Source organism: Candoia aspera, chromosome 1 (genome assembly GCF_035149785.1).
Source record: "Candoia aspera isolate rCanAsp1 chromosome 1, rCanAsp1.hap2, whole genome shotgun sequence".
NCBI lineage: Eukaryota > Metazoa > Chordata > Lepidosauria > Squamata > Boidae > Candoia > Candoia aspera.
The window spans coordinates 24,124,936-24,151,180 of record NC_086153.1 but is presented as its reverse complement, the minus strand read 5'-3'; the positions used below and the strand labels follow the sequence as shown (position 1 = coordinate 24,151,180).

At 42.2% G+C, this 26,245-nt stretch overlaps 1 protein-coding gene across 4 annotated transcripts in view; it reads left to right on the top strand.

Moving 5' to 3' along the window:
* Positions 1 to 21,932, top strand: part of ZNF395 (zinc finger protein 395) — a 44,214-nt gene extending 22,282 nt beyond the window's left edge. For 3 of the 4 annotated variants that reach the window (XM_063300679.1, XM_063300658.1, XM_063300667.1), the window contains exons 4-10: positions 1,325 to 1,437; positions 6,962 to 7,188; positions 7,859 to 7,959; positions 9,925 to 10,195; positions 11,151 to 11,243; positions 12,382 to 12,485; positions 13,761 to 21,932. In XM_063300679.1, the coding sequence (XP_063156749.1) occupies positions 1,325 to 1,437; positions 6,962 to 7,188; positions 7,859 to 7,959; positions 9,925 to 10,195; positions 11,151 to 11,243; positions 12,382 to 12,485; positions 13,761 to 13,872 (1,021 nt within the window). In that variant the 3' untranslated portion in view covers positions 13,873 to 21,932. The remainder of the gene's footprint in view (positions 1 to 1,324; positions 1,438 to 6,961; positions 7,189 to 7,858; positions 7,960 to 9,924; positions 10,196 to 11,150; positions 11,244 to 12,381; positions 12,486 to 13,760) is intronic. The other variant, XR_010067802.1, reaches the window with a different exon arrangement.
* The last annotated feature ends 4,313 nt before the right edge of the window (positions 21,933 to 26,245 follow it).

Genomic DNA, 26,245 nt, shown 5'->3' with positions numbered 1-26,245 from the left:
AAAGGCCAAACTGAAATACTTTGGCCACATAATGAGAAGACAGGACACCCTGGAGAAGATGCTGATGCTAGGGAGAGTGGAAGGCAAAAGGAAGAGGGGCCGACCAAGGGCAAGGTGGATGGATGATATTCTAGAGGTGACGGAATCGTCCCTGAGGGAGCTGGGGGTGTTGACGACCGACAGGAAGCTCTGGCGTGGGCTGGTCCATGAAGTCACGAAGAGTCGGAAGCGACTAAACGAATAAACAACAAAAACTCCTGGAAGGATACGGAGCTGTGTTCCTCTTTGCTTTATAGAAGCAAGTTAAAGCTGTACTACCTTTTGTACAGGGTTTTTGGCCCTTAGTCATGTTTGAGCGGCCATTATAGGTGGTTTACTGTTGTTACTATTATGAACTGCTTTTAATGATTGTATTTTAGAACTGTCATTTGCTGCCTAGAGTCTGTACAGGTTGGGGCAGCCCATAAATACTGTAATTAAGTCAGTAAGCAAGTTAGCAAATAAATAAATCCTAACCATCAACATGAACTATGAAAAAGAATGAGACAATAATGCCAACAGAATTGATCTAAAAGCTTAACCTGCTGCTGTCCTAATGAAACAATCATATTACTTTCAGTTGCTTAAGAAAAGTGGTAAGAGAAGAGAATGTTCCTTCCCTGGCAGATGCCGCCCATTAACATACCTACTACTGAACTTGAAAAGCTGCTTCTATACGATGCCGCTCTCCAGTGTTTCAGACAACTACTGCAATTTATTTTTCACTGTAGTTGGTAGGGATAGATATCTTCTGCCTGAACGCCTAAATTGAGGTCCAGCCTCTCCCAAGTTATAGCAGGTGCCTTATAAATGAGAACTTACAAATACTTTTCTTACCTGCTTGTTTTTAAAACTGACAGTGGAAGCTTTTCCTACTGATCTCAAGGGATATGCCTTTATGGCTAGCATGGAAGGGGTAGAGGTTGCTTTAAAACATTATGTTAAAAGCACCTTTTAGAAATCTTCATCCTGGAGATGTAAGAGACAGGAGTGCTTTCTTGAGTCCAAATCTTCTTCAGATCTGGAAGAAAAGTCCTGGACTCACTTGAAATTGTAGATGTTAATGGCTTGTGAAAAGTTGAGGGTTTGATCAAAATGCTTTACTGTTGCATTTTAATGATTAACGTGTGTCTGGGGAAGAAACTGTTGCAAGAAAATAAATGCAAGCAGCATGAAGCACTTGAGATGGGATTATCTGGTGAATGATGTCTCTCCTAGGATGTTTGGTATGTTGATTCTTGTTGGAGGAAGCATCTTATCCCTCCTCCTCCTCCTCTCATTGCAGGAAACCAGATGCTGCAGTAGAGATGGATGAGATGATGGCAGCAATGGTGTTAACCAGCTTATCCTGTAGTCCTGTGGTGCAGAGTCCTCCTAACAGTGATGCCAGCATCTCAAGTAAGTTTGACAGTAAAGGGCCTCTGATGGCCATTTGGTGTTCTGTGCCAAAGAACAGCTGCTTGAGTGCACAGCTCACGCAGTGCAAGGATTAGGCCCACAATGGCTTAGCTTTATCAGCCCAAATGGATGTTCTCCTGTTGTTGCTGGAATGCAAGTTCCAGAATTCTTCCATGCTGGCAGGCAATTCTGGATGTGCCAGTCCCAGCACATCTGGAGAATGCCAGGCTGGGGAATGGTGATTTGGAATACTGACATTTCAGCATCTGCTTTTTCCTGAATACACATACCTGAGAATTTAGACTATCCATAAAAGTATTTTGGTGAGCCCTTCTGTTGGAGGCAGCAATGTGGGCTTCCCAGAAAATCTGGAACTGGAAAATTAGGTTAATGTGCATAGGGCAGTTTTCAGCTTACATCAGAAAACTTTCTGATAAAAAAAATTACCTGATGCAAATTAGTCTGATTAGCATAAGTAAATTTCCATTAATTGGTGATTTGGGGTATGAAATTTCCACACTGTAGCACTGATTGCAGAGCAAAACTTTGCCTATAGTGGTGCTGATGTTTTGGAATAGAGTGCCTTTGTTTGTTTGGTTTAAAGAAGTTTAAAAGGCTTCTGGATTTCAGTTTTAGGTATTTTAATTCTGAAGTTTCTGTTGGTGGGCCTTTTTTGGGGTAAGCTTTATTGATATTTATTTATTTCTCACATTTCTGCACCACCCATCTCGCAAGCGACTTTTTAATTGTTTAACCACTTTGTGATTCAATTTTGGATGTTGTATAAAAGAGAAAACAGCATATAAATAAAGGGAGTAGAATAGCATTAAGTGCCTTGGCTGAACACAGACTATTTAATTCAGCTTTCAGGGACATCCAACTTTTCTGCTCTACTTCTTTGGTCTTTTGGGTTTCTTGGCTACTTGCCTCAAATCTGTGTTTCTCAAGGACTGATTTCTACTGATTTCTTTTTTACTTTCTTCTTGTTAAATGGCTCACATATCTTCTCCTTCTGTCCTTGACAAGCTTTTGTCAAAACTAGGCAGTACCCAGTTCAGATCCAGAATTTATTTTATTCCAGCTGTGAGGTTTAAGAATAAAGTGTCTATCATAGTAAGCCAAGTCCCCTTCTGATTCCTTCTGGGTTCTGACAGATTTTCCTCCCCCAGCTCTTCTCTCTTTGCCTATTATTTTACTAAACCTTTTGTCTGCCATTCTGACTCTCTTACGCATCCCACAATTTTCCGAACCCTCAGTGTACCCCTGCCTCCAAGATCTGCCCTGGCCCTATCCTGCCATACAGTGAGTCTGTTATTCTTGTCTGGTGACCTGTTTAAAAGCTGCAGAATGGGGCATAACAAAAGTGATCTGTAGGGCACTTTTGTAGTTCTTGTTCTTTTTATAAAGCATGCAAGAGCAAATTTCCCCAGGGATTGTCCTATAAGTTATTGAGGTCTAGCACATATAGAGAATACCTTTCTTCTGACACTTGACACCTTCTTGATGCTCACCATTCTCTACTGCAAAGCACTGGTAACAGACTGTATGTGCTGAAATGCTCTTGCCTCCTTGGCCCCTAAGAAAATGAGAAAGGGATTTTCTTACCCTTCTCTTGCTTCCACTACAGAAAAATGCTGACTTGAGGACATACTCTGTGAGAACAGGCTGAAGGAACTTGGGATGTTCAGTCTGAAGAAAAGAAGACTTAGGGAGACATAATAGCCACGTTCCAATACATGAAAGGAAGCTACAGGGAAGATGGCCACGAATGCTTTTCCATGGCCACAGAAACGTGGACCACAAATAATGTGTACCAGTTGTAGCTATCTAGATTTCATTTAAAAATAAGGAAACACTTGATGGTAATATCTGTACAAAATGAAAGTAGCCCACCTGTGTAGGTGGTCTATTTTTCATCTCTGGAGGATTTTAAGAAGAATGCTGGAGAGCTACCTCTCAGTTTAATTGGTTTTCATGCACATTGTGGAAGGTTGTATTAGACCTTCTGGTTGGGGAATTCTGGGAGTTGAAGCCCACACATCTTAAAGTTGCTGAGTTGGAGAAACATTGTACTAGATGATCCTTGCGGTCCCTTTCAGCTCTATGATTCGTCTATTCTCTTGAGTGGCTGTTTTCAGCTGCCACATCCCCTACCTCTTGGCTCATGTTTCTCCTAGCCAAGCCTGAAGATAAGGCTTTAATAGTGTTATGCTGCCTGAAAACCAGCAACCACATAACACTTGTGGGATATGTAGGGAAGATATACCAGAACATTGATATGTCACTATGAAAAGAGGAAGCTGTAGTTCCCATAGTTAGACTACTATTTGCACCTAGTTGTGTAGCTTCACAAACCACCAGAAGAATGCACATGGGTGGAGGCCAATTCACAGATTCTGGTTTGTGCGTGTACGTGCTTGAACCTTTTCCCCAGTCTTTAAACTTTTGTCTCTTTTTTACCATTTCTGAATTAATGGGGGCTACAGCCCAGGAGTGGGGGCTATAAACTCAGCATGTGATATGTCAGAGGTAGGGAGTCAGTACTGATTGGCCAGATAGATTGTGTGGTGGTCAGTGAGCTGAACTAACTCTTTGGCTGGCCTGAGCTGTGAGTTGCTGAAGATGCCTTTTTCTGGGAATTTGTTTGAATTCCCAGCCTAGCCTACAGTCCTGATGCTTCCTGATGGTCTTCCATCAAAATACTAATAAGATTTGGTCCTACTTAGCTTTTTGAATGCTGCCACCTATCTTGGCAGGGGACCTTTAGAGGACAAGTTCAAATCTGGGAATGGGATTGTGAGGATAGACTGGCAGGTGGGAAAAGGGTGATGCACCACCCCTCTTTCAGACCACCAATTTGCTTTAAATATCCTTTTGCCTGCTAAGTTTGATCCAAATTCAGTGTTTTTGCCATAACATATTTAGTTAAGCTATAATTTACAAGGTAGGAAGAAGATCATGGAGAACCTGTCTTGCAAAATGCTCTGTGAGAAGCCTGTAAGAATCCCTTGAGACTGGCTGTTTGTGGCAAGCAGTAAAACCCTACCTATAATCCCTCCAGCACACCCAGCCATTGGAGAACTGCTAGAAAAACAGCTGGCTGAATTAGGAATGGTGTCTGGATTCCCCAGTGGAGGGAGGGGGTCATGTAATCCAACCCCTGGGCTGCCGTTTCCAGTTGGATGCTCAGACCTATTATGGGAGTAATAGGCACCAAGAGGAGGTGGTGTCTTTATATGGAGGCACTTCCCATAAGCCTGTTGGGACCCTCTTGTGTGTCTGTTTAAAAATAGGAGCCTTCCAGCGTGGGAAGTGCAGGTGCTTCACAGTCAAGGAGGGCAACCAGACCATTGTTTGTCTGCATGCTGGGCTGGCAGTGAAGGTCTGAAAAAGGTTTCAGAAACTGAGAAGAGGGGGAACGTCATGTGGCTTTTCCTGTCATTCCCTTCCCAATTCCAACTTTACAGATGAATATTGTGCATGAAAATATGAATTCACCTTTATTGAATTCAGTGGGGTTTTATCTAGGAAAATGTTTATAGGACTCTAGTCTAAGTAGGTGGCAGAAGTTTGTAACCTTGTTTGGACTTGGAAGCTAAGCAGGGTTGGGCCTGGTTAGTGCTTTAAAGGGAGGCTGTCAGGGAACACCAGGGCTTTAGGCTAGACTGGAAAATCCAAACAACATCCTGGAAGAATGTCATGGCAACCCACTTTTGTCCTGTGGCCAAGAAAACTGTATGGGCATGTCCATAAAGTCATCAGGAGTCAAGTGTTTCTACTTCTTAGCTATAATTGTATTGTATTCTTGTGTAAAGATACAGTTTCAATACAGGTGCTCCATTCAGGTTGCACTAAGCAAGATTTGTGCTAGTCTATCTTTGGAATCTTAACTGTGCTTGAGTACTTTCACGTGTACAAGAATCAAGTTAGGCTTTGGAGCCTTTGTCTGCTTTTGCTTCTAGGATGGAATCTCTTTCTCTTTATGATGCAGGTAGAAATCATCAATCTTTGTTCTGTGGTGGGAAATTCCACCGTGTGATTCCTTTCTCCTGCCCTTGCAGTTTAAAGTGTCCAGTCCTAGCTTCTTTACCTCTGTAAGATTTGCACTTAAGATAGTGTTGCTTCTGGTTTGGATCCATTGTGGAAATTTATTCCTTCCTAGTTTGTTTTCCTAGTAATATTGTGAAAATGTTATCAGTAAATCTCAGTTGAGGTTTAATCAGTTCATGGAATGCCTCAGAAAAAGAGTCATAACAGCATGATGACCAGCATCAATAGAATTATTTTTTAAGGAAAACACCAGGAAAGGCACCATTGTATTTGATATAAAAGGGAACCCGGGGCATTTTTTGATATAGTCATAGAATCCAAGGTTCATATAAAGTGTCACATCCAAAGAAATAAACAGTATTATGGCATGATGCAATGGCCTAGTTCACACAACATTTAAATTAATGGCTAGATTTTAACACCTTGAACAGCAAACTAACCAGCCCTGCTTTAGCCTGGTCTAGCAAGCTGTTCAAACCCAGCTGGAAGGGACCATTTCAGCAACTGAACCCAACCTTCTGCTCAGTGCAAAAATTTAAAGCATTCCTGGCAGACATTTGTCCAGTTTCTGGATGATTACATCTAAAGAAGGGGAGATCATCACCTCCCTTGGTAATCAGTTTCACTGTCAAACTGCTTTTATTATTACAAAGTTTTTCCTAACATTCAAAAAATGGCAGATTATCTAGAAATATGCATCTTTTGTATAAGATCCCTCTGGGCTATCACATTCTATATTATAGAATAGGGCCATTGCAGATGAAATATTAACATAAAGCTATTAATAACCTGTTAGCTCCTTCCTGCTCCCCTGTTCCCAGTTAATAAATTACAAGAAAGCATTGTACAATCAATATTCCAGGTTTAGGTGACTTTCTTTCGTCTTCTCAGACTCCCTGTTCTTAGTAGCAAAAGCTGCAATATGAATATTTTACATTTGTTTTAAAAACTCAAACACTAACGAAGTAAAAAAAAAACAGGTTCTGTGTACTGAATGAAAATACGAATTTTCCTGCTGCGTTGTACTTCTGTTGGCAAGCCCTTGGGAGGGGCAAGGAATTATTGTTTATTATGCTGATTTCCTGCCCTCCTTCCAAGAAACTTAAGCCGGTACAGTTTTCTTCCAGTTTATGTTCATAGCAGCTTTAATGAACCACAGTAGTTGAAGGGGAAGGCTGTGATTGGCCTGCAGAAATTCATGGCTAAGTGGGGATTTAAATTTGGGGTTTTCTGTTTCACGTCTGGCCCTTGAGCCGTTAGTGAGTTGCACAGATCATCCTCTGAGCCCTCTCTAGCCATTGAAAGAGTAATTTAATCTTGGCTGTTCCATCTCTTCTATTCAGTACCACCTTCCTCCATCTGTGCCTCTACGTAAAAGTGATGAAAGTGCTAAGCTGAGTAGAGAATCGAGTTAACTGCTCAAGAGCCCAGTAAAATGGTGATTCACCTCTCCATTCTCCCATCTTATCTTCAGCATCCCAAGCAACCTGCGATGCCTGGAAAGAGAGTGGTGACATGTCGGATGGCGGGAGCAGTACCACTAGTGGGCACTGGAGTGGTATCTCCACCCCTTCTCCCCCACACTCAGAGGCCAGCCCCAAGTACTCAAACGAGGCCTTCAGTTCTCCTCGGGCTGATGATGGCTTTGAGACAGACTCGGATCCCTTTCTCTTTGAAGAGCCTGCTCCAAGGAAAAGAAAGGTACATGATGTGAACCTAAGACAGTGAAGGAATTGTCCATGCAAGTTGCAGATCTAAATACAGATTTCTCCCTAATCAGATCAAGAAAGAAAAGTACCTGTACAAGCCTGCTGTCCCGGAATTAGTATTTTTACTATCAGAGCCCCATCGTTACTATTTCTACCTCATTGCAGTATTGTGTGTGGCTCTCTCTCTTTTTCACCTAAGCAACAACCCTATGGGGTAGGTGGGGCTCAGAGACAAGTAATTGACTTAAGTGGTCTTTCATGGCTGAGATGGACCTGAACCTGGGACTGGGACTTCCAGGTCCTAGTCCAGCACCTTAACCACGATACCATCCTAATTCTCAATTTATTTGGCAACTGTTGGTTAATAATTGTTTTAACTCTGAATGGCTAATGGTGGAAATGGGTTAATTTGGATGTGAATAAGGTCTGGTGACTTATTTTTCCTGTCACTTTGAATTTTTTTTGTTTTTAGAAAGTTGATATAAAACTGGGCCATCGTTTAGTCTTTCTGAGAAGGATGAACTATTAACTTCAATAGAGAGATAAGAATCAAAGGAAGGAAAAAAATGGTGTTTTCCCACGTAGTTTAGAATCCTGAAAGATTTAAGTTTTGCACAGCTTAGCTTTGGCCCCTGATTGACCAAGAGTTGTATTTCTTCTAGAACTCAGTGAAAGTGATGTACAAATGCTTGTGGCCCAGCTGTGGCAAAGTCCTTCGCTCCATTGTTGGGATTAAGAGGCACGTGAAGACCCAGCATCTGGGGTAAGTCCTTAAGTTCCAAGTAAACCACATTTGCATGGCTACACTGGAAAGGATCACTGGTAGACATAGTTATATTTCAGAGCTGTAGCTGGGGGGCCTTGATGCCAAATCTGGACCTTTGGTGGGCTCCTTCCACTGACTGTCCTCATGAACAGTTGCTAGAGGGTGAAGTTAGAGGCTAAGGAGGACTCAGGACTTAAGATGGATTTTGCTGTGCTGCAGACAGATGGTCCCTTGTCTTTGCTGACCACATAAAAGGAGAAGGCTGGGGCCCCCGTTTTTATTCCAGTTCTGGTCACTCCATGGGTTTATTGCTGTTTGCCAGTCACCCCAGCTGATATTATACTCCACTTTTCCTTTATGAGGCTGTAAAGGTGATATGATTTACCCAGTAAATTACCCTTGGGTCAGATTCAGGCTCTAGATACAAAGTTCAGTATTTGGAAAGGCACAGATCAGGGATATTTACCCATTTGGGGTTGGGTACATTTGAAATTTTGAAAGCACATAGCAATGCTTACAAAATGTTTGCTGTGGTGTATGCAGCTAATCATGAAGCAGTCATTCACCACAGGGCAGATGGGTGCAGGAGCTTCATGGTATCTCCTGTAACTCCCCAGAATGTGTGTGAGAACGCTTTTGTGTGGGGCTGTTGGACCCAGTTCTAAACAAAGCATGAAGCTGTATTCATCCGCCCTTCCTGAGCGTCTGTGAGAATTTAAAATTCCATTTAGCTTTAACATGTAATGATTTAGGATGCCAGCTTCTCAGTTGAATTAAAATTGAAGTAAAAAAACTTAAAGTTGAGTTAAACCTAAAGTTGAGTTAAAATTTAACTCAACTCAGTTAACACTGAAAATTTTAAGAAAGAAAAAGGTAGGTGCGTGGGAGCTTGGGAGATGCCACAGGGGTTGTTTGCAAGCATCTTACCTGCCCATCAGATATGTGATCCCTAATATGTTTATCAGTCTGTGAATCATATTCTCTGATGTGATGGGGATTATATTTATTGGGTATTTCTGGACGAGCATAATGTATTGTTCTTGTTCTGGTGGGCAGTCATTTATTTCAAGTTGGCCTCTGTTTTTTTGTGAGCTGGAGAACATGATTTAGTCTGGATTTGAGTATTGCCAGCTATTTCTCTGGCTTAAAACCTAGCTCTGAATGCAGTCCTGGTAACCTGGCTAGAAGTGACTGAACCATGTTAAATGTTTGCCGTGTGGTTGAGGGGCCCTCTGGCGGGGAGAATTGGTTATATCTTTCCTATCTCTTAATATTCCTTTGCTTTTAATATTTCCTTTGCTTCTTTTAAAGTTCCATTTAGTTTTGGTTCTTCAATTCAGTGTTCCCTTGTTGACTTGTTCTTTCAGCAGCTAAATTATTTTAATAGTCCATAATACCAGAATAACTGAGATGTTAATTTCTTATGGAGATAGATGGGAGTTTTGCAGTCCATGGGGAAGGTCAGCATTTACCTGATAACTGTTCTGCTTCAAAAGTCTTTGCACCAAAAAGAGATGAAATGTACCTGAAAAGTTACTCCATCTTGTTGCATCTGTTGGAGCAGACAGGTTCAGTCCTGCAGTCTTCTCTTTACTAGTCTATGGGCAGGAATGTTACCCTGAAAGAAAGTAAGGATATACTGGAATTCCATAAAACAATTCTTGGTTCTGCTGACAAGTGTAGAGGAATCTCAGAACCATCAGAATTCACCAGAAAATGTGTCTCCATCTCAGTGAACAAAGGAGGATTGGCAGAGCTGATGGAGAGATGCTAGAGATGGTATCAACTTGTCTACTGTGTGGTTGTAAGAATGGAAACTGCCAAAATAAAATGTTCCTCTGTTTTTACATTCGGGGGGGAAAAAAACCAGATTCTTACATCTCTGATATCAGAACATTGGGAAATGTTAATTGGGAGTCATCTGGTTTATTCCATATCTCCTTCTTTCTTCAATGCCTGCAGAGATGGTGCCAACTCTGACCAGAGAAAACGGGAAGAGGATTTTTACTACACTGAGATGCAAGTGAAGGAAGAGGCACCTCCAGAACCTTCAGCAGCTGCTCCCAGTCCCACTGCAGGGTCCTCTCCCATAGTCATCCAGCCGGCTCCCTCTCAGCCAGAGGCTCTCATTCTGGATCAGGCAACCCCCTTGGAGCCTCATCTGCCCAGCAGTGCCCTCAGCCAGTCTGCCCCCAGCTCTTTTTGGCACATCCAGGCTGACCATGCATACCAGGTAAGTCAGTGCCCGCCTGCACGCCAGTGTTTGGAATCTGTGCATTCCTCCTGAAGGTGCTTGGAGTTTGTCTGTAGCCTTCTGTGGAATTGTTCACCCTAATAAATAAAATAGCCCCTCAGTTATGATTGGTAGTTAAGTGGCAGGATGACAGTTCCAAAACTGGTGGTAGCAAGGTGGATGATTCAAGTTTCAAATAAAGAGTAAGATAAATGCAACTACCTTTCTAAGCATTCATATTCTTTCTCTATTTGCTTATTCTTCTGGAGCAATGGGATAGAGAGAGAGAGAATAATGCAAAGTTAGGATGTGTTCATCCTATAAAGAACTGTAAAGGAACTGGGCATGATTAGCCTACAGAAGAGGAGGCTAGGGGGAAAGACCTGACAGCAGTTTTTCAATACTTGAAGGGCCTTCACGGGGAAGAGGGTGTGGATTTATTTTCCAAAGTGCCTGAGGGCAGGACAAGAACCAATGGAAGCTCTAGAGCAGTGCTTCTCAACCGTGGCAACTTGAAGATGTGTGGACTTCAACTCCCAGAATTCTCCAGCCAGCATTCCCCAGCATGGCTGGCTGGGGAATTCTGGGAGTTGAAGTCCTCACTGCTTCAATTTGCCAAGGTTGAAAAACGCTGCTCAAGAGAGAGAGAGAGCGAGAGCGAGCGTGATCCAAACTTGAAATGAGAAATTTCTTGGCCATGACAGCGATTAAGTAATGGAACAGCCTGCCTCCTGGAATCACAGGTGCACCATCACTGGAGGTTTTCAAATAAAGATTGGACAGCTTTTTGCTGGGATGGTCTGAGGATTCCTGCTCTGGGCAGGGGTTGACTAGAAGACTTCCAAGGTCCCTTCCAACCCTATGATTTTAAGTGTGAGAAAATTCATGGTGGAACACAGAGAGCGGACATGAAAATGCCCTTCATTTCTCAAGGCAGACATTTTTCTCCACTCAGGCTCTGCCATCTATTCAGATTCCGGTATCCCCACACATATTCACCAGCATCAGCTGGGCTGCTGCGACCTCAACCATCCCCACCCTCTCACCGGTGAGTCTGCGTTTTTATTATACCTAAGGAGAGAATCTGGATTAGTTCAGAGGGTTGTTTCATAAATATATTACACATATTTGGTGGGTGGCATGTTTTGAGAAAGCTGGGGTTTTTAAGATCCCATTGTGCATGATTATCTTATGAAATTTGCTGCCACAAATTAAAAATAGTTTTTCTTTTCTCTGTATGAGCAAATGGAAGAGTTCAACTGCCTGTTAACCTGAAAGAGAAACACCCCCACCCCTTCCTCCCAAAATAAGGCATTTGTAAGCTAAACTTTTCCAGAACATCAAATCCAAATTGCTGGACAGGACGTTTTTAGCTTCCAAAACTTAGAACTTGTGGTTTGAGTTGAACTGAGAGAGAAAAAAAGAAGGCAAGCAGATGGCGTGCATCTATCCGTTAAGAGTATGATGCAGCATTTGTGAAACAGTGTGATTGGGTGGGTCAGTTGAAAATGGTTCGGAAGGGGAGAAAGGAGATCTGATCAAATTGCTATTAAGTTATAGCAGCCTCTTCCAACCTGGAAAGCATTGCCCAGGACTTCAGTTTCCAAAATCTCTGAATCTTACAATTCTGGATGGCACTGGGTTGGGGAAGGCATATGGGAGAAAGGATCCTTCCAATATAATACCACCTCTTATTTCTTCCCTACACGCCTACCCCACCCCTAGCCCCTGCACTGTAAAAACACATTTCAAAATGAGAATAAAGGGAAAAGGAAATCTCCTTTTTTCCCTCACCAAAGTAGATGCTTCCTTTTTATATAGCTGTGAAAAACTCACATTTGTGGCTGGCTTTGTTGGAGAAGGCATGAATGAATATCTGCATTGAGAAGCAGCATACCTCAAAGGAATAGCAGCTTGTGTTCTTCCCAGAAGTGTCATCTTGGAAAAAGGAATGTTGATCTAGATGGAATTTCTCTGATTCAGCAGGGCACCAGTTATCTGGACACTTGATATTTTTAAAGAGGAAAATGCTTTTAAAGTATTTAAATAAAATGTACTGTGCTTTTAAAAACTTTAAAACTTTCACCTGACTAGAAAAGCCTTTCAAAGCCTTTCAACACACCCACCCATAACAGCGTGAGGCAGAATAATAAAACCCAAACAAATCAAAAGGTTTTTGCTTGCAGGTTCGAAGCCGGTCCTTGAGTTTCAGTGAACAGCCGCCCCCACCTCCAGTGCTGAAATCCCACCTGATTGTTGCATCCCCCCCAAGAGCCCCCAGTGGCACTAGGTAAGAGCTGGGGAAGACAGACTGAATTATTTTTCAAGCAGGGCTGGGAAACCACAGGTGTCAGATATGCTCAGAAGAAAAGAGTGTTGGGGGTGGCTCTTTAGATGTTTTGAAAATGCGCTGTTGGCTTGGGAAGGGCGCAGAGGAAGACCATTCTGCTTGAAATCTTGGCTGTCTTCTGCCAGCAGGAGTTTACAAGCTTGGGCTATGGTTCTTTGGATCAGTGCCCTGATTGAGCATCAGGCAGATTTGTATGTTCTGTCAGTTGTATCCAAGGCAAAATGTCTAGGTTTGCACAAGACAGTAAACCATAAACTACATAATGGTTAGGTACTGTGTGGGCATCCAGCACTGGGCTTCATCAGCCCGAGTTACAGTAGAGGGCAGGCCACAGCCTGCATTTTCTGGCCTTCAAAACACCTTTAGGTTGTGCTGCTGAAACTTGGTGGCAGAATGGGTTTGATTTTATTTTTTTAACAAATAGATAAAATTAGATGATTCATTTTCAGCACAATCTCTTTATTTACTATTTGTAGGAAAAATAAGAATGGAAAATGGTGGATAATGTGTGATTGTGGCAATTGTGGCTTCTTTGAACCATGTGAGCCATTCCTTAGTACAGGTAGTCCTTACTTACCAACCACAATTGGAACCAGTAATTCCATTACTAAGCAACGTGGTCATAAAGTGGAATGTCACATGACCATGCCGACTTATGATGTCAGTTTCAGCTGTGGTCGTGAAGTGAATCACCTGTGGTCGTTAAGCGTGTGTCACATGACCGTGACTTGCGACTTGCTGCCGGTTTCCCCATTAACTTTGCTTGTCGGTAACTGACTGTGAAGGTCACAAATAGCAATCCCATGACCGCAGGACACTGTGACTGTTGTAAATGTGCGCCAGTTGTGAAGCGCCCGAATCACGATCACATGATTGTGGGGACGCTGTGGCGGCTACAACTTCAAGGATCAGTCGTAAATCTCCTTTTTCAGCACTGTTGTGACTTTGAGTGGTCACTGAAGGAGCGGTCGGTAAGCAAGGACTACCTGTTTATTGAGTGAACCTACCGCACACAAGAATAAGCTCCATTGCAAGATCTGGCTGGATAACAAGAGTCCTTTTGTGGATGGGACAGAACAGTAGCCCTCAAGATTTGTGGGTAGAAGGCCCTGGGTTCAGCCCCAGGGTTTGTATTTGAGAGGGTATCAGATGAGAGAGACTTAGGCCTCAGTAGCTACACATATTCATTGGTTTTCTGTCCGTGGTTTTCTCTAGAAAAGTTCGTGGTGAAGCCAAGAAGTGCCGCAAAGTTTATGGCATCGAGCACCGAGACCAGTGGTGCACAGCCTGCCGATGGAAAAAAGCATGCCAGAGATTTTTGGACTGAGAAGGATGTATCTACATTCACACCCCTTTCTGGTGGGAAGCCTCAGAGAGCTCTCTCTCGCAGTTATCCAAGAGCTAATAGCCAGATCTCTGTATTTTTGCCACGTCCTGGGCTCCGTGGCCTTGGAAGCAATTCCTGGTGCTTTGGCAGAAATCTTGCGAGCCGCGTGTTTATCCCAAGCTCTGTATAGTCTACGTCTGCCAGGTTTTCTAATGTTCAGTGTTTTGTGGGGAAGCTTTTTCTACACACATTTTCTTTTTTAAACCGACAAATAACACAGAGCCTCCCTTTCTATCTGTAAATAAGGGGGACAAAGGCAAAAAAAAAAAAAGCTGATTGCTCGATATATCTTACAGACTTGTTTCTAGGTGGGTCCAGGGACCAAAGAACTTTGATCTGTTCCCCGGTATGAGGGTGACGTTGGCTGTGTGGTTGGATCAATGACTGCAATATGGAGCAGAGGAGCACCTGTTTCACCTCCCCTGAAGTCACTTAACCATTTAGAGAGTGCAAAACGAGGACAGGAAGGGAACTGTTATTAGTGGATGAGGACAGTTGCTCTGCTAATGGACACGGTGTCTCCCTGGTAGTCCTCTGGGATGCCTGCACAGGAATTAGCCATTTGCATCCTTAAATGAGCACTGCTTTTTGTTTTGTTTTGTTTTGTTTTGTTTTGTTTTGTGTTTTGTTTCGTGTTGTTGTTGTTGGGAAACAATTACTGCTTTAAATTGCAAGGCAATTTCTGCCCCCCACCCCCATTCCAAATACCATGAAGTGGAAGGAACATAAAAATATTTTTCTGGCTTTTCTTAGCAATTGTAAAGCCAAAACCAAATGCATTCTATAAGAGTCATCTCTGCACAGAACTATTGATTGGTATAACTGGGCTTAAGATGCACCGTATCTTGAGCATCTGCAATGCAACTTTCATTACCTGGATACCATAGGAACGTCACTGTCTTCCCATTGCCGCTCTACACACTACGTGGCAGTAAACTGAAGTTCGCCACAGTGTGCTTTCAAGCAAAGATCTGTGTCAGTCTTGGCTCTCCAACAGTGGGAATATTTTCTGGAGTATAAATTGGACTTGTGCATATTACCTTTTTAGTGGTGCGGCTAGGATTTTTTTTTTTCTTACAACTTCGTGTTCCTCTGTGTTGTTATTATTTGGCTCCCCAAATCAGGCCTAGCTTCCAGAGGAGAATTACATGCTTAATATTTAATTAATTGAGTTTCCTATGAATGGTCATGCAGTTGGCCAGTTTCATTTGTTTTTTAATTATCATAGGAGCAAACAGATAATGAGCAATGTAGCATAGCATAAAAGCCATGATCGTGTTCTTCCTTCCTCTTCAGGGTCAGCCCACCTGTGCCAGCAGTCTAAGCCTTTGAACATCAGTGAAGCAGCATTCCAAGATTTGCATGTCAGAAGCCTGAGCTGTTTTGCAGGGCATGCTGGTCCATGTTCAGTTTCTTGGAATGACAGCTTATTTTGCCCTGCCGCCCCATTCATTGTTTCCACCCCATCTTCCTGGCCATGAGTGACGTTAGATCCAGAATCTATACTCCCCCGTCTCAGCATGTAGTTCGAAGAAAAGAATGGAGGCCTCTTGCAAACTGGGAGTGATGCAGAGATAAATCTCTGTGTTGGAAATAGTAGGTGAAGAGGCCAGCATTGTCTTAGAACTGGTTGGGATTTGATGTGTACAATTTTCAAAAATACTTGAGCCATCAGAAAAAAACACTGAATATTTTCTGGGGTGGGGGAGGGAGGGTTGAAGTAATAACTAATAATACCATCATTATAAACTTGTATTTACTTCATCACCTGTTGGCCTCAAAAACTGGAAAATTGTGATAATGTATCCCCCTGCCAGATTTCTGCCTCTAATTATTCTTGTTATAACTGTTCGGGTTAAAGTGCAGTGAGAGAGAGGAATTGGAAATGCTTGCCTGCTCTCTCAATATACTTGTTTTGCCTTCACACTTGGTGTCAGTTGTATCATCTGCACAAGGGACTGTGTAAATCCAAAGTATGTTAGCCAAGCTGTACAATTATTCCTTGGATTTTCTGTCCAGTTTAGCATGTACACATCAGGATTCACGTAGACAGATCCCCATGCAAATATCTCCCTCTGTGTCTGTGTGTTTATCTGGGGGCATGAAGGTGGGCCAGGCAGGGTCTCAGTGAGATGGGGGAATATAATCCCATACCAAGTGTCTGATGGATGTTGCAGTGGGTGGTAGTTAGCCATATGACATCAACAGAATAGGAAGGGCTGAACTTCTGAGGCAATGGGTATTTTACGGAGTATTATGGGTGCCTTGGCATCTGTTGGCCTAAGCCATTCATTTCTCTCCTTAAATTTCCCAAATTAAAATGGATCTGGACTTTTCAGCCCTGTCCACTCAGGAGGGTGGGGGCTCTCAGGGCTGCAAATGATGTGCTGGAGGATGGTGTGTGGAAGTTTACATTCAAAGTTGGAAAACTCAAAAATGCATTATACAGTTGTAGGTGCAATGCTGCTTCAGTGGAGAGCCTAGTTAAATTTGATGGCTGGCTTTACCATAGAAGTTATTGTCACTGCTACTAATGAGTCATCAGTTTGGTTAATGGGGAAATAAGTTCCTCCATTTCTGAAGCCATGTGGTTTGGCTTGTTTTCATTTTGCGGATGTAAAATGGCAACACCAATAGCTGCACCGTCTATATGGTGCAAAGTGTAAAGATAACGGGAACGGAAAATGAGGTATATCAGTAGGTATTTACATTGCTTTGAAGTTGGTCCTCTGCCTCCTTCTCCTGAAGCGTTTTGATAATCATGAGCCATAAACTAAAGAGATAAATCTCTCTGTGTAAAATAGCAACTGAACTATATGTCCTGGAGAATTATGATTTCTTTATATAAAAATGTGAGCCCTTTATTTCTTTGAGGGTACTTTAAGGGATGGGTGGAAGAGTTTGAAAAGGAATTATGTATATTTTTGGTGCTTGTTGATTTCTCTCTCTCTCTCTCTCTCTCTTTTGTAATCTTGTGCATAATATTCACAGTATGTCAGATTTTATTTTTCTAGCTTGGATATCCGATAGATGCTTAACTGATCTTGTAATTAGTTACAAATTAATTTGTACAAATTACAAATTTTTTGAAAATTAAAATTGAACTCAGATTTATATAGTGCAAATTCTGAATAGGGACTTTGGGAATATTGATGTTCAGATAAGAGGTATTTCAATTGAAGCTTCAGGTTTATAATAAAATGTGGGGGTTTTACTTAAATGCAAAGTTTTGGATCACAGTAGTCTGATTTCAGTGATAAATGTCTTAGGACTTAAAAGATGAGGAGCTTGGCTTTGGAAATTATGCTCCTTGCCAAAACACTAATGGCAATTTGGAGGAAGAAGTCCTAGATGAAATACTAGTTTTTAGCTGCAGCAGAAACTTAAAGCCTTTTCCTCCCCATCCCAGATACTCAGTGATTACATTTATTCCTCTCACTTCCGCCGCTGTTTCAGTTTGTTCTTGGGAGACATTGAAATGATCCCATAAAAGCAGGGATCGCTGAACAGAAGCAAGCCCTTGGTCCTGAGAGACAAATCTAGCCCTTTCAAAAGTACAACTTGATCTCACCAAAGACAGCCCATAACCAAGAGATGAGTTTACCACAATTAGTGGCTGTGGCAACAAAATTTTTGGCTTGTTCCCATTGCAGAATACAGGAGGGGCTTGACCTACCAGCCTGTTTCCTGTTATGTCCAAGTCTAGAACTACTTGTTGTGAACCATCTTGGTTCACTTGTCTGAGTGATAGTCACTGCCAAGCAGAGTGGCCAGTTGCCATTATGGAGTGATGATTTAGCAAGTGGATGAATGGCCTGACTCATCCAGAGAAGATGGATACTTCTTTGCAGAGGCCTGTGCTTGATGTTGCTTAGGTTAGATACTGATGCCATTGGCTCAAAATTTCCCTGCTCTTGCAGTCAGCCAGATTTTCTCTTTTTTGGCATCCATTCTTCCTCCCAAGGAAGCATTTCAGTGGTTCTTTCTGTCCCTGAGGCCAGGCAGAGAAGGGAATCTCTGGACTCAAGTCTGCAACTCTCCATGATTGGTCCCTTGTTTAGAGGCAGTCTTCTCCTAAAATAGAAGCGCACCATTTGCGGCTCCAAGCTAGAGTCATTAACGTTTGGAGGTTTAGGGCACTGCAATTGCTTTTATCTTTTTTTGGACTAAGCTATAACACAGATAAAACATTTGGGAGGCCTGACAGAGTTGATTCTGGTAAATCCTCTTATTAAAAAGAGAAAATATTATTAAACATACAAGGATGGGCCAAGAACTTCAAAATTGCTCACTGTAGTGATATCACTGCATTGCCCTGATCTGTGGCCATCAGAAGCTCAAATAATTTTTATAAAGGGGATTTTGGCCACTTTTTCTGTAGCTATCTTTCTTCAAGCTGGTCTTACTAACTGTCCAAGTGGCGTGTCTTACAGACCAAAGTGATAAGATACAGAGCCAGTCTTATGCAGGTTGGTGTTCCTCCAAATAATTCTCAGAGGGAACATGTGAATTTCAAAGCCATTTCTCCTCAAATTCCAAGACAAGTAAGGCTCAAATTTGACATTGAAAATTTGAGTATTGAGGACTAGCCCTGATTAAAATTAGATCTCCCCAAATCAACATTAATGTTTGAAAGTGTCAACATTTTTAACAGTTCCTTCTGCTTTGGCCATCCTGGTATGGGTGGATCCTTGTATTAGAGTAAAATTGTTTCTTCCCTTTCTGATTCAGAGAAACATCTCTCAATTTCTTGTTGAATCAGCAGGGAGCAGTGAGTGAGTATCTTTAGGGCCATCAGATTTGAGGTTGGAAGATCAGTTTCTTCAGTGGCAGAAGTCTGGGTCTTGCTTACAAAAAGTAGTGTTTTTTTGTGGGGGCTGTTGTTAGAATGTGATTAAGAAGTCGTGGGGAGAAAAAGTCCTATAAAAGGATAAGCAGTGAAACATTGAAGCCTCTGGAGTGTAGGATATCCTTGCTATGCTTACGGCAGATTCTTGGAAGCAAATTGTTACTCCTTTTACTATGGTGTCAAAGGAATATGTGCCATTTGCTGGTAAGGTTAGGAGCCTAACCATCAGCAAAGCATGCAGTAAATGCTGTCCTCTTTTTTGGACAAAAAGCCAGCCTTTCTCAAATGCCTCATTCCCCGCCCCCCCCCATTTTTTTTATAGCACTTAATTTTGGAGGGTGAAAAGAAAAACTAGCCTTTCATAGGAATCTAGTTGTTACCAGTATTTTTTTTAAAAAAATAGGATATGTTTTCCCCCTTCTCTTTTACACTTTATTTCATGAGCTGGGCAGTACAATTAGACTGGACAATATATGTCAGTTATTTTATTTGTGTCTATATTTCTCTCTATTTTTTAACAAAGAAACTTTGGAATATAATTCTCTCCCTTCTTCACCCCAAATATACCCTCCCCCCAGAAAGGGAAAGTTGGAAGGAAGCAATTTTAGGAAATACTGCTTCATCCCTGCTGGTATTGTAAATGTTGTATTTGCAGTGGAGACCATCCTGTTTTCCCTTCATATGGTGTTTCTCAACCTTGGCCACTTGAAGATGTGTGGACTTCAACTCCCAGAATTCCCCAGCCAGCCATGCTGGCTGGGGAATTCTGGGAGTTGGAAGTCCACACATCTTCAAGTGGCCAAGGTTGAGAACACTGCCTTCATAGAAGGCAGCAGGCTTGTATTAGTAGGTGGGGGAAGCTTTGAGGAAATAAGGAACAAGATGTGAACAACGTCTGCCTCCGTTCTTGCTGGTCCCAGCCATTTTGGTGGCCTGCATATGTAATTAGTCATCATTCAGAAGCAAGAGTCTAAGGTGCCCTCTCTTAATTCATCTCTGCACCTTCTGCTCACTGGATTGTCTGTTCTGCTCCTTTTTAGCAATATGCTGCAGCCCCCCATTTTGCTCTCCGCAGCAGTAACCTGCATGTGCAAAGCGAGGAGAATTGTCTGCTGGGCCCAGTGCTTTGCTTGGTGTTTGACATGGAAGAAGCATTGGCATGGCATCTGGGCAGAGAGGGAAGGTTGCCCCTGTCTGGGCTAGGGCAAGGTTTGAGGCACCATCTTCTGTTAAGTAACAGCCCATTAGGGCCCTGAACAAGTTCTCTCCCTGCTTTTGCAGAGAATAGTCTCTTTCCACTCTGCATGATCATGTTACAGGAGGCTGGCATTGGCAAGGATTTCAGAACCCAAAGAGAGAATGAAAGAGATCCCTAATTGAATATCAATATCTAAGCCGCTACTTTTTATTCTTTTGTGGAAATTAAAAAGGGCTTGCCATCTCACAAATGGGACTGTTTGAGGCTTTTCTCCTGGCTTTGAAAGTAGCAAAAGAAAAAGAGTTTTCAAATATTTAGGCTGGCTCCTTTTCCCCTTTTTTGTCCAGCCCAGTCTTTCTAATTACTTGAAAGATGGCTAGCTTTTCCATTGGTTTCGCACAGAACCTTTGGGTAGTGAGAGGACAGTCTTTCTCCGTACTCCCGGTTCAATAGGATGCATCAGTACCCTCTGCATACTGAGTGCAGCTCCCTAAACTGAGGTTAGCTAAGGTTTTGCTTTTCTTGCTGGATTAAGGACGTTGGTGCATTTCTGTTGCCAGAGGATTTTAGTTTTAATATAGTAATCATTCCGTGGTCCTCTCTTCTGAATTAACGAACGGTGCAGTGTTTAATTCTTCCATGTTGATTCTAGCTACTTTGGATTACAGCACTGTTTCTCAACCTCAGCAACTTTAAGCTGTGTGGACTTCAGTCCCCAGAATTCCCCCAGCCAGCACACTGGGAGTTGAAGTCCACACAGCTTAAAGTTGCTGAGGTTGAGAAACACTGGATTACAGGAACAATTTATAGATCTATACCCGTTTCTTAAAAATTAACTCGATCTAAGATCTGTGAATACCACTGTGGGCTGGGTAACCCTTTTCTTGTTTTTTGAGGGGGATGGGGGGAATTGTGACTTGTGTGCACGTATATATAAACCATTTTATTAGCACTAACTGGGGCCTATTTTCTATTCATGCTATGCACTGTGAACCCTTGAATTCGTTATTTCAAACAAAAGCCACAAATGTGTAGCAAAATCGGCATACTGGAAATACCACCAACCCGGTGCCCCGCAGCTGTGTTGGACTCCAGCTCTCAAAATTACTAACCAGCATGGAGACTGGGGATGATGGAAACCAGAACACCTCGATGAGGTTTGGATGTATAACTCCAAAATCCAATTAATTTCATGTGGCCAAATAAAACAAGTGTCTGCATTCTAATAGGAGAAGTGGAATTGATTTCCAAATAAAAGGGCTATATGGTTGCACAACGGTGTATATATGTGTACTGAGTGCAGATGTGTGTGAATGGCATGCCTTGTTAGGCATGTAGAGACAGTTTGCCAGCTCACCCTCTGGGATCAACATGCAATTCTAGGCACAGATACAACTCTCCCCTAAAACTGAGTGCACACATTAACTCTAGTGCAGGGCATTCATTGGGTAGAGAGCAAGGAAACTACCTTGGCCCTATCAGCGGCAATTTTTTTCTACAAAGAGCAATGCAGAGGTGAGGAGGAAGCCCCTAGAACTAGCCTTCTTAGAATATCAAGAATGGTAATCCTGTTAAAACCACAGTTGTTAAGATCTCCTTAAAGCCAAGCTACTCAGTTGGTTTTCTGAACTTGATTATTAAGGACTAAGGTGGTGAGTATGGCTTTTTGAACTTCTTGCTTAAAATATGAGAAATTTTGAAAAAAAAAAAGGCATGAAGGTAGGAGTGGCTGGATAGTTGTTGCAATCTGCAAACCGCTGCTCTTTGGATGGTGATATGCTATCAAACCTAAGGGGAGTGGGAATCTGTTGTATCGTGAATTGCTATCTAATTGGAGCTTTTATTTTGATTGTCTTCCAAGTATTATTTTTTATTGTAAACAAGAAATGTGAAATGTAATTTTTACAACAGCAATATGAAATATATTTTATAATAAAAGGATATGGCCTGGTAGGTGTCAGTTTCTCTGTATTTTTGCTCCTTCTCGGGGGTGCGTGTGAATGCCTATGTGAAGGTGATTTTTCCACCTACTTTTCCAAAAGGCTGTCAACCAATAGTCCCAGGTGGTCAGAATGTATATGGAGGCATAGGAAGTTGTCTTAAACTAAACCAGGCCACTGGTACAACTAGCTTAGTATTAATCCAATACACCAATAGCCAGTAGCTCTCCAAACACCAGACTGGGCTATTGGTGCACAGCCTGAGTTCTCTGGCCAGAGATACTTCCTGATACTCTCCAGCAAGGAAGAGTCTACTAAGTGAAGAAGTCTATTCTCTTGTTGAACAGCTTTTCCTGCTGGGAAGTTCTTCCTGATGTCCAGCCAAAATCTACTTCACTGTGATTTAACATTCTGCTCAAAGGTTGAGGGCTAGAAAAGTATGCATCTCTAATCTAATACTGAGAATTGAGGCTGGGGTTATCTGTGTCTATAGCTGAGATACCTTTACGAGTGACACTGTCAGACCCACCCGATCAAAGGATTCACAGAACCCCTTATTGGAGGATCTGCCATCATTTCCTTGTGAATGGTGTAAACTCTGTGTGGCCAGATGGGAGGGGGTGTGAGGTTGGAGTGTGAAGTGGATTATTATAGCTATGGAAAACATCAAGGACAATGAATTGAGATACACCAGGAACACCACCTTGATGGGAGGGGGGGGTGACATGCTTTCGTGGGAAAGGGAACAAACTAAGGGAATGTAGTTTTAAGTAGGTTTGAGCGGGAACTCTCCATTTGCAGCTTTACTTCTGTACAGTTCATTTCACTTCATTAAACAGTTAAAGGAATCCCAGCCTCTTGACTGTGATTGTGTGAACGCTCGAATGATCAGGTGCTGATGCTTTCCCCACATGGGGCATTTTTCAAGCTAGACATTTCTTGATTAATCCATAAATATATTTGAATAATTGGGCACAAGACTGTCTCAAAAAGCACTGGTACAGTCTTCAAAAGGTCATCCCAATGGTGAGCTAGAACCCCAAAGCTTAGTAAGATTCCTCTTGAAGCTGATGAATCTGCATATATTTCAACCAAGGTCTTCTCAGTAGCCATCAAGATAAGCAGTGTATTATAGCAGGAGCTTTGGTGGATCATCAGATAAATGGCAGTTTTCAAGTGCTGGGCAGGCTAGTAAGGGCAACTGGCTATATAACTTTCTGTACTACAAAATGTGTAGTTCAACAGGAAGAAAGTATAGCAGTTCCAGTTCAGTTGCAATTACATACAGGGTACAGTAAGTGTAACAGCAATGGAAATTTTAGAAAACATTGGTTGAAGGCAGAGAGTGCAAAGAACAGCCTCTGAGCTTATTTGTGCTAAGCAGCTCCACAGCAAGAAGGTATTGTAGCATGTGAAAGCCTGCAAAGTAGAAAGCAACATTTTCAACAGTGATTAATAATGGCAAGTTCTGGTCCATCTAGCCTCTCTGCTAGAGGATGTTCCTTTTTTATTATTCACTCTAGGGCAGTATTTCTCAACCATGGCAACTTTAAGATGTGTGGACTTCAACTCCCAGAATCCCCCAGCCAGCCTAGCTGGGGAATTCTGGGAGTTGAAGTCCACACATCTTAAAGTTGCCAAGGTTGAGAAACACTGCTCTAGTTAAACCTCTACGTTTTAGTGATTTTAAACCTTTTGCCGCAAACTTCAAAGGAGTGCCAGCGTGGTATGAGTTAAGGCATATTACTTTATATTACTTTATTACATATTACTTTAAGCACTTGGCATGCTTAAGTTTTTTTTTAATGAACTGAAATAGTTGGGTGAGGTATAGCTGGGTGTGGCATGAATAGGAGGCTTTCTTCATGGAATTTCCCACCTCATTTTTAACTGCAATGAAATAATGGCTTCACAGACATCACGTGCCAAGAGATGAAACACCTCTGAGCTGGCTTGTTGGTTTTCTCTTCCAAGGACAACAATTAAGGAGTTGGGTAGCTGACCCCTTGGGCTGCCAATTCTTAGGGGACGGAATTGTGAACAAAAAAATTGCAAGGAAAGGTCCCCCACTACCCCAACTGGCAGAATTACTTCTTCTGGGAGCCAGCCTAGAAATAAATAAGCTGTAGAACTTTGAGTCACAGCAAACAGTTTAAGGTGAGCAATTGCATCTTTCAGAGAAGTCCCCCCCACCCCACCCCGGTGAGGAAGTTTTAATAAAATGTGTGCACATTATTGTGGGCTTAGCTGGCCTTTGTGGGACAGTACAATGCTGGGATAGATCTTGGATAGTTCTTAATTTCTCTTCCTCACATTTTTAGGCAGACTCTTCCCCCCTCCCCCCCTCAGGAAAAGAAATTCTGGTCCACCCAAGCACTTGAGTTAGATACAGGGACCCGCCAATGGTTCATGGCAGTTACAAAAGGGACAAAGTCTGAGCCAGCAATGGTCACCCGTCAGTATCACACGAACTGAAAAGTAGTCCTGCTGGGTCAAGGCAAGGTCATTGGAACTCTCTTGCTTTTCTCAGAGGGCAAGCAGATGCCCCTGTGATGGTTGCAAGCAGGAAATGGAGACTTACTCGTCTCCCACCACTGTTGCCCTGGGAAAAGGTACTTGGTGGTACACTACCCCAACTCAGAAATAATTCTGAGTCTTCAAAAGCACCACACCTGCTGCCCATGAATTTATCCTAACCCCTTTAAAGCTATCCAGCTTAGTAGCCATGACCAGGCCTTGTTGGGATTCATTCTAAAAGTTAATTATTTGCTGTGTGGAGAAATATTTCTTTGCTCCAATTCTCCTCTGAATTAGCTTCACTGAATAGACTCTGGTCCTGGTGTTTAGAGGAAAAAATATCCCTAGTTGCTTCTTCCACGCTATGAACAGTTTTATACATATCACACATGTTCCCTGCTTTTTTTTGTGAGTAGAGAATCTTTTCTCACAGGGATGTTTGCACCTTCTGAACATTTTGATTGTCTTTGTACTTTTTCAAGAACTGCACACAGTATTTCAGGTGCAGGTATAGCAACAATTTATGTGAGGCCTTTACAATATTTACACATCTATTTGTTTTCCTAGTGCTTTTCCTAACAATTGCTAGCCTTGAATTTGCACTTTTTTTTCCTAGCTGCCAGATTAAATTTTTATCTTCATTAAGCTGGCCGCTATGCCTCACGATCCCTGTATGGTCTTGCAAATGAAAAGTTGGCGGGAGAGTTGCCTCAATGTGCATTGCTTTATGCTTGAGTGCAATAACACTATGGTCAGTTTCCGCTGATCCCATAGCAGTTGATCAGTCAGAATTACGTTTTAGGATTAAATCTAGAGTTGTCGCTTCTCTTGTCAATGCCAACTGTTCTTAACCAGAGTCATTTAGCATATCCTAAATGAACATAAACATAGAAACTTGGTTTCTTTGTTATAGCCTGATCAGGAATGTTCTGAGTGGGCAATGAAGTCCCCCATTATATAAATGTCTTTGTATGCCTCCATCATGTCTTTCACTATTGCAAGATCAGCCTCAGCTTTTTGATTAAGTAGGTAATAGCATATCCTTAGATCTCATTTACATTTGTGGCTCAATATTGCCATCTACAGAGATTCTGTGACAGAATCTGGTTTGCTAGTACAGTAGCTTTTTTAGCCTTGTTGATATAAAGAGCAACCTCCTAGTAGAGTGTTGCTGAACCTTGGCTACTTGATGATGCATGGACTTCAGCTCTCAGAATTCTGGACATCTTCAAGTTGCCAAGGTTCAGCAACACTGTCCTAGTATATCCTTCCCTGTCATTTCAATGAAGTTTGCATCTTCTCTGTTGTACCAGTTTCTTTTATTCCCAGTTTATCTAAGTCCTTTTTACAACCAAGCCCTCCAATTTTCCTTTTTTGGCTCAGAGATGTATAGCATTGGCACAGAGACATCTAAACACCATGCCCTTTTTCAAATGTTGTTGGTGTGAACTTTTTTTTAATAGCTTTTTGGCTGTTGGTTTCCTTTATGTCCACTCATTAACCCACTTCAATATGACTCTATACTTTAAAATATTTGCTGAAACATCTACTCCCTTCTGAACTTGGTTTGGTCTAGCACTTGTCAGCATCCCACCTCTGTCAAACAAGGACTGAAGATCTGGGATCACGTTCACTTGCTATAGTCATTCTCTTTTTATTTATTCACTAGGTCTAAATTCTCTCCCAGACTTGTTGGAGGATAAAATGGGAAGGGGGTAGACAGAATGTATGCTGTCCATCAAAGCTCCTTCAAAGAGGTTTCACTAAATGGAGCAAGTTACTGCACTGCAGAGCAACATTTTAGTGGGC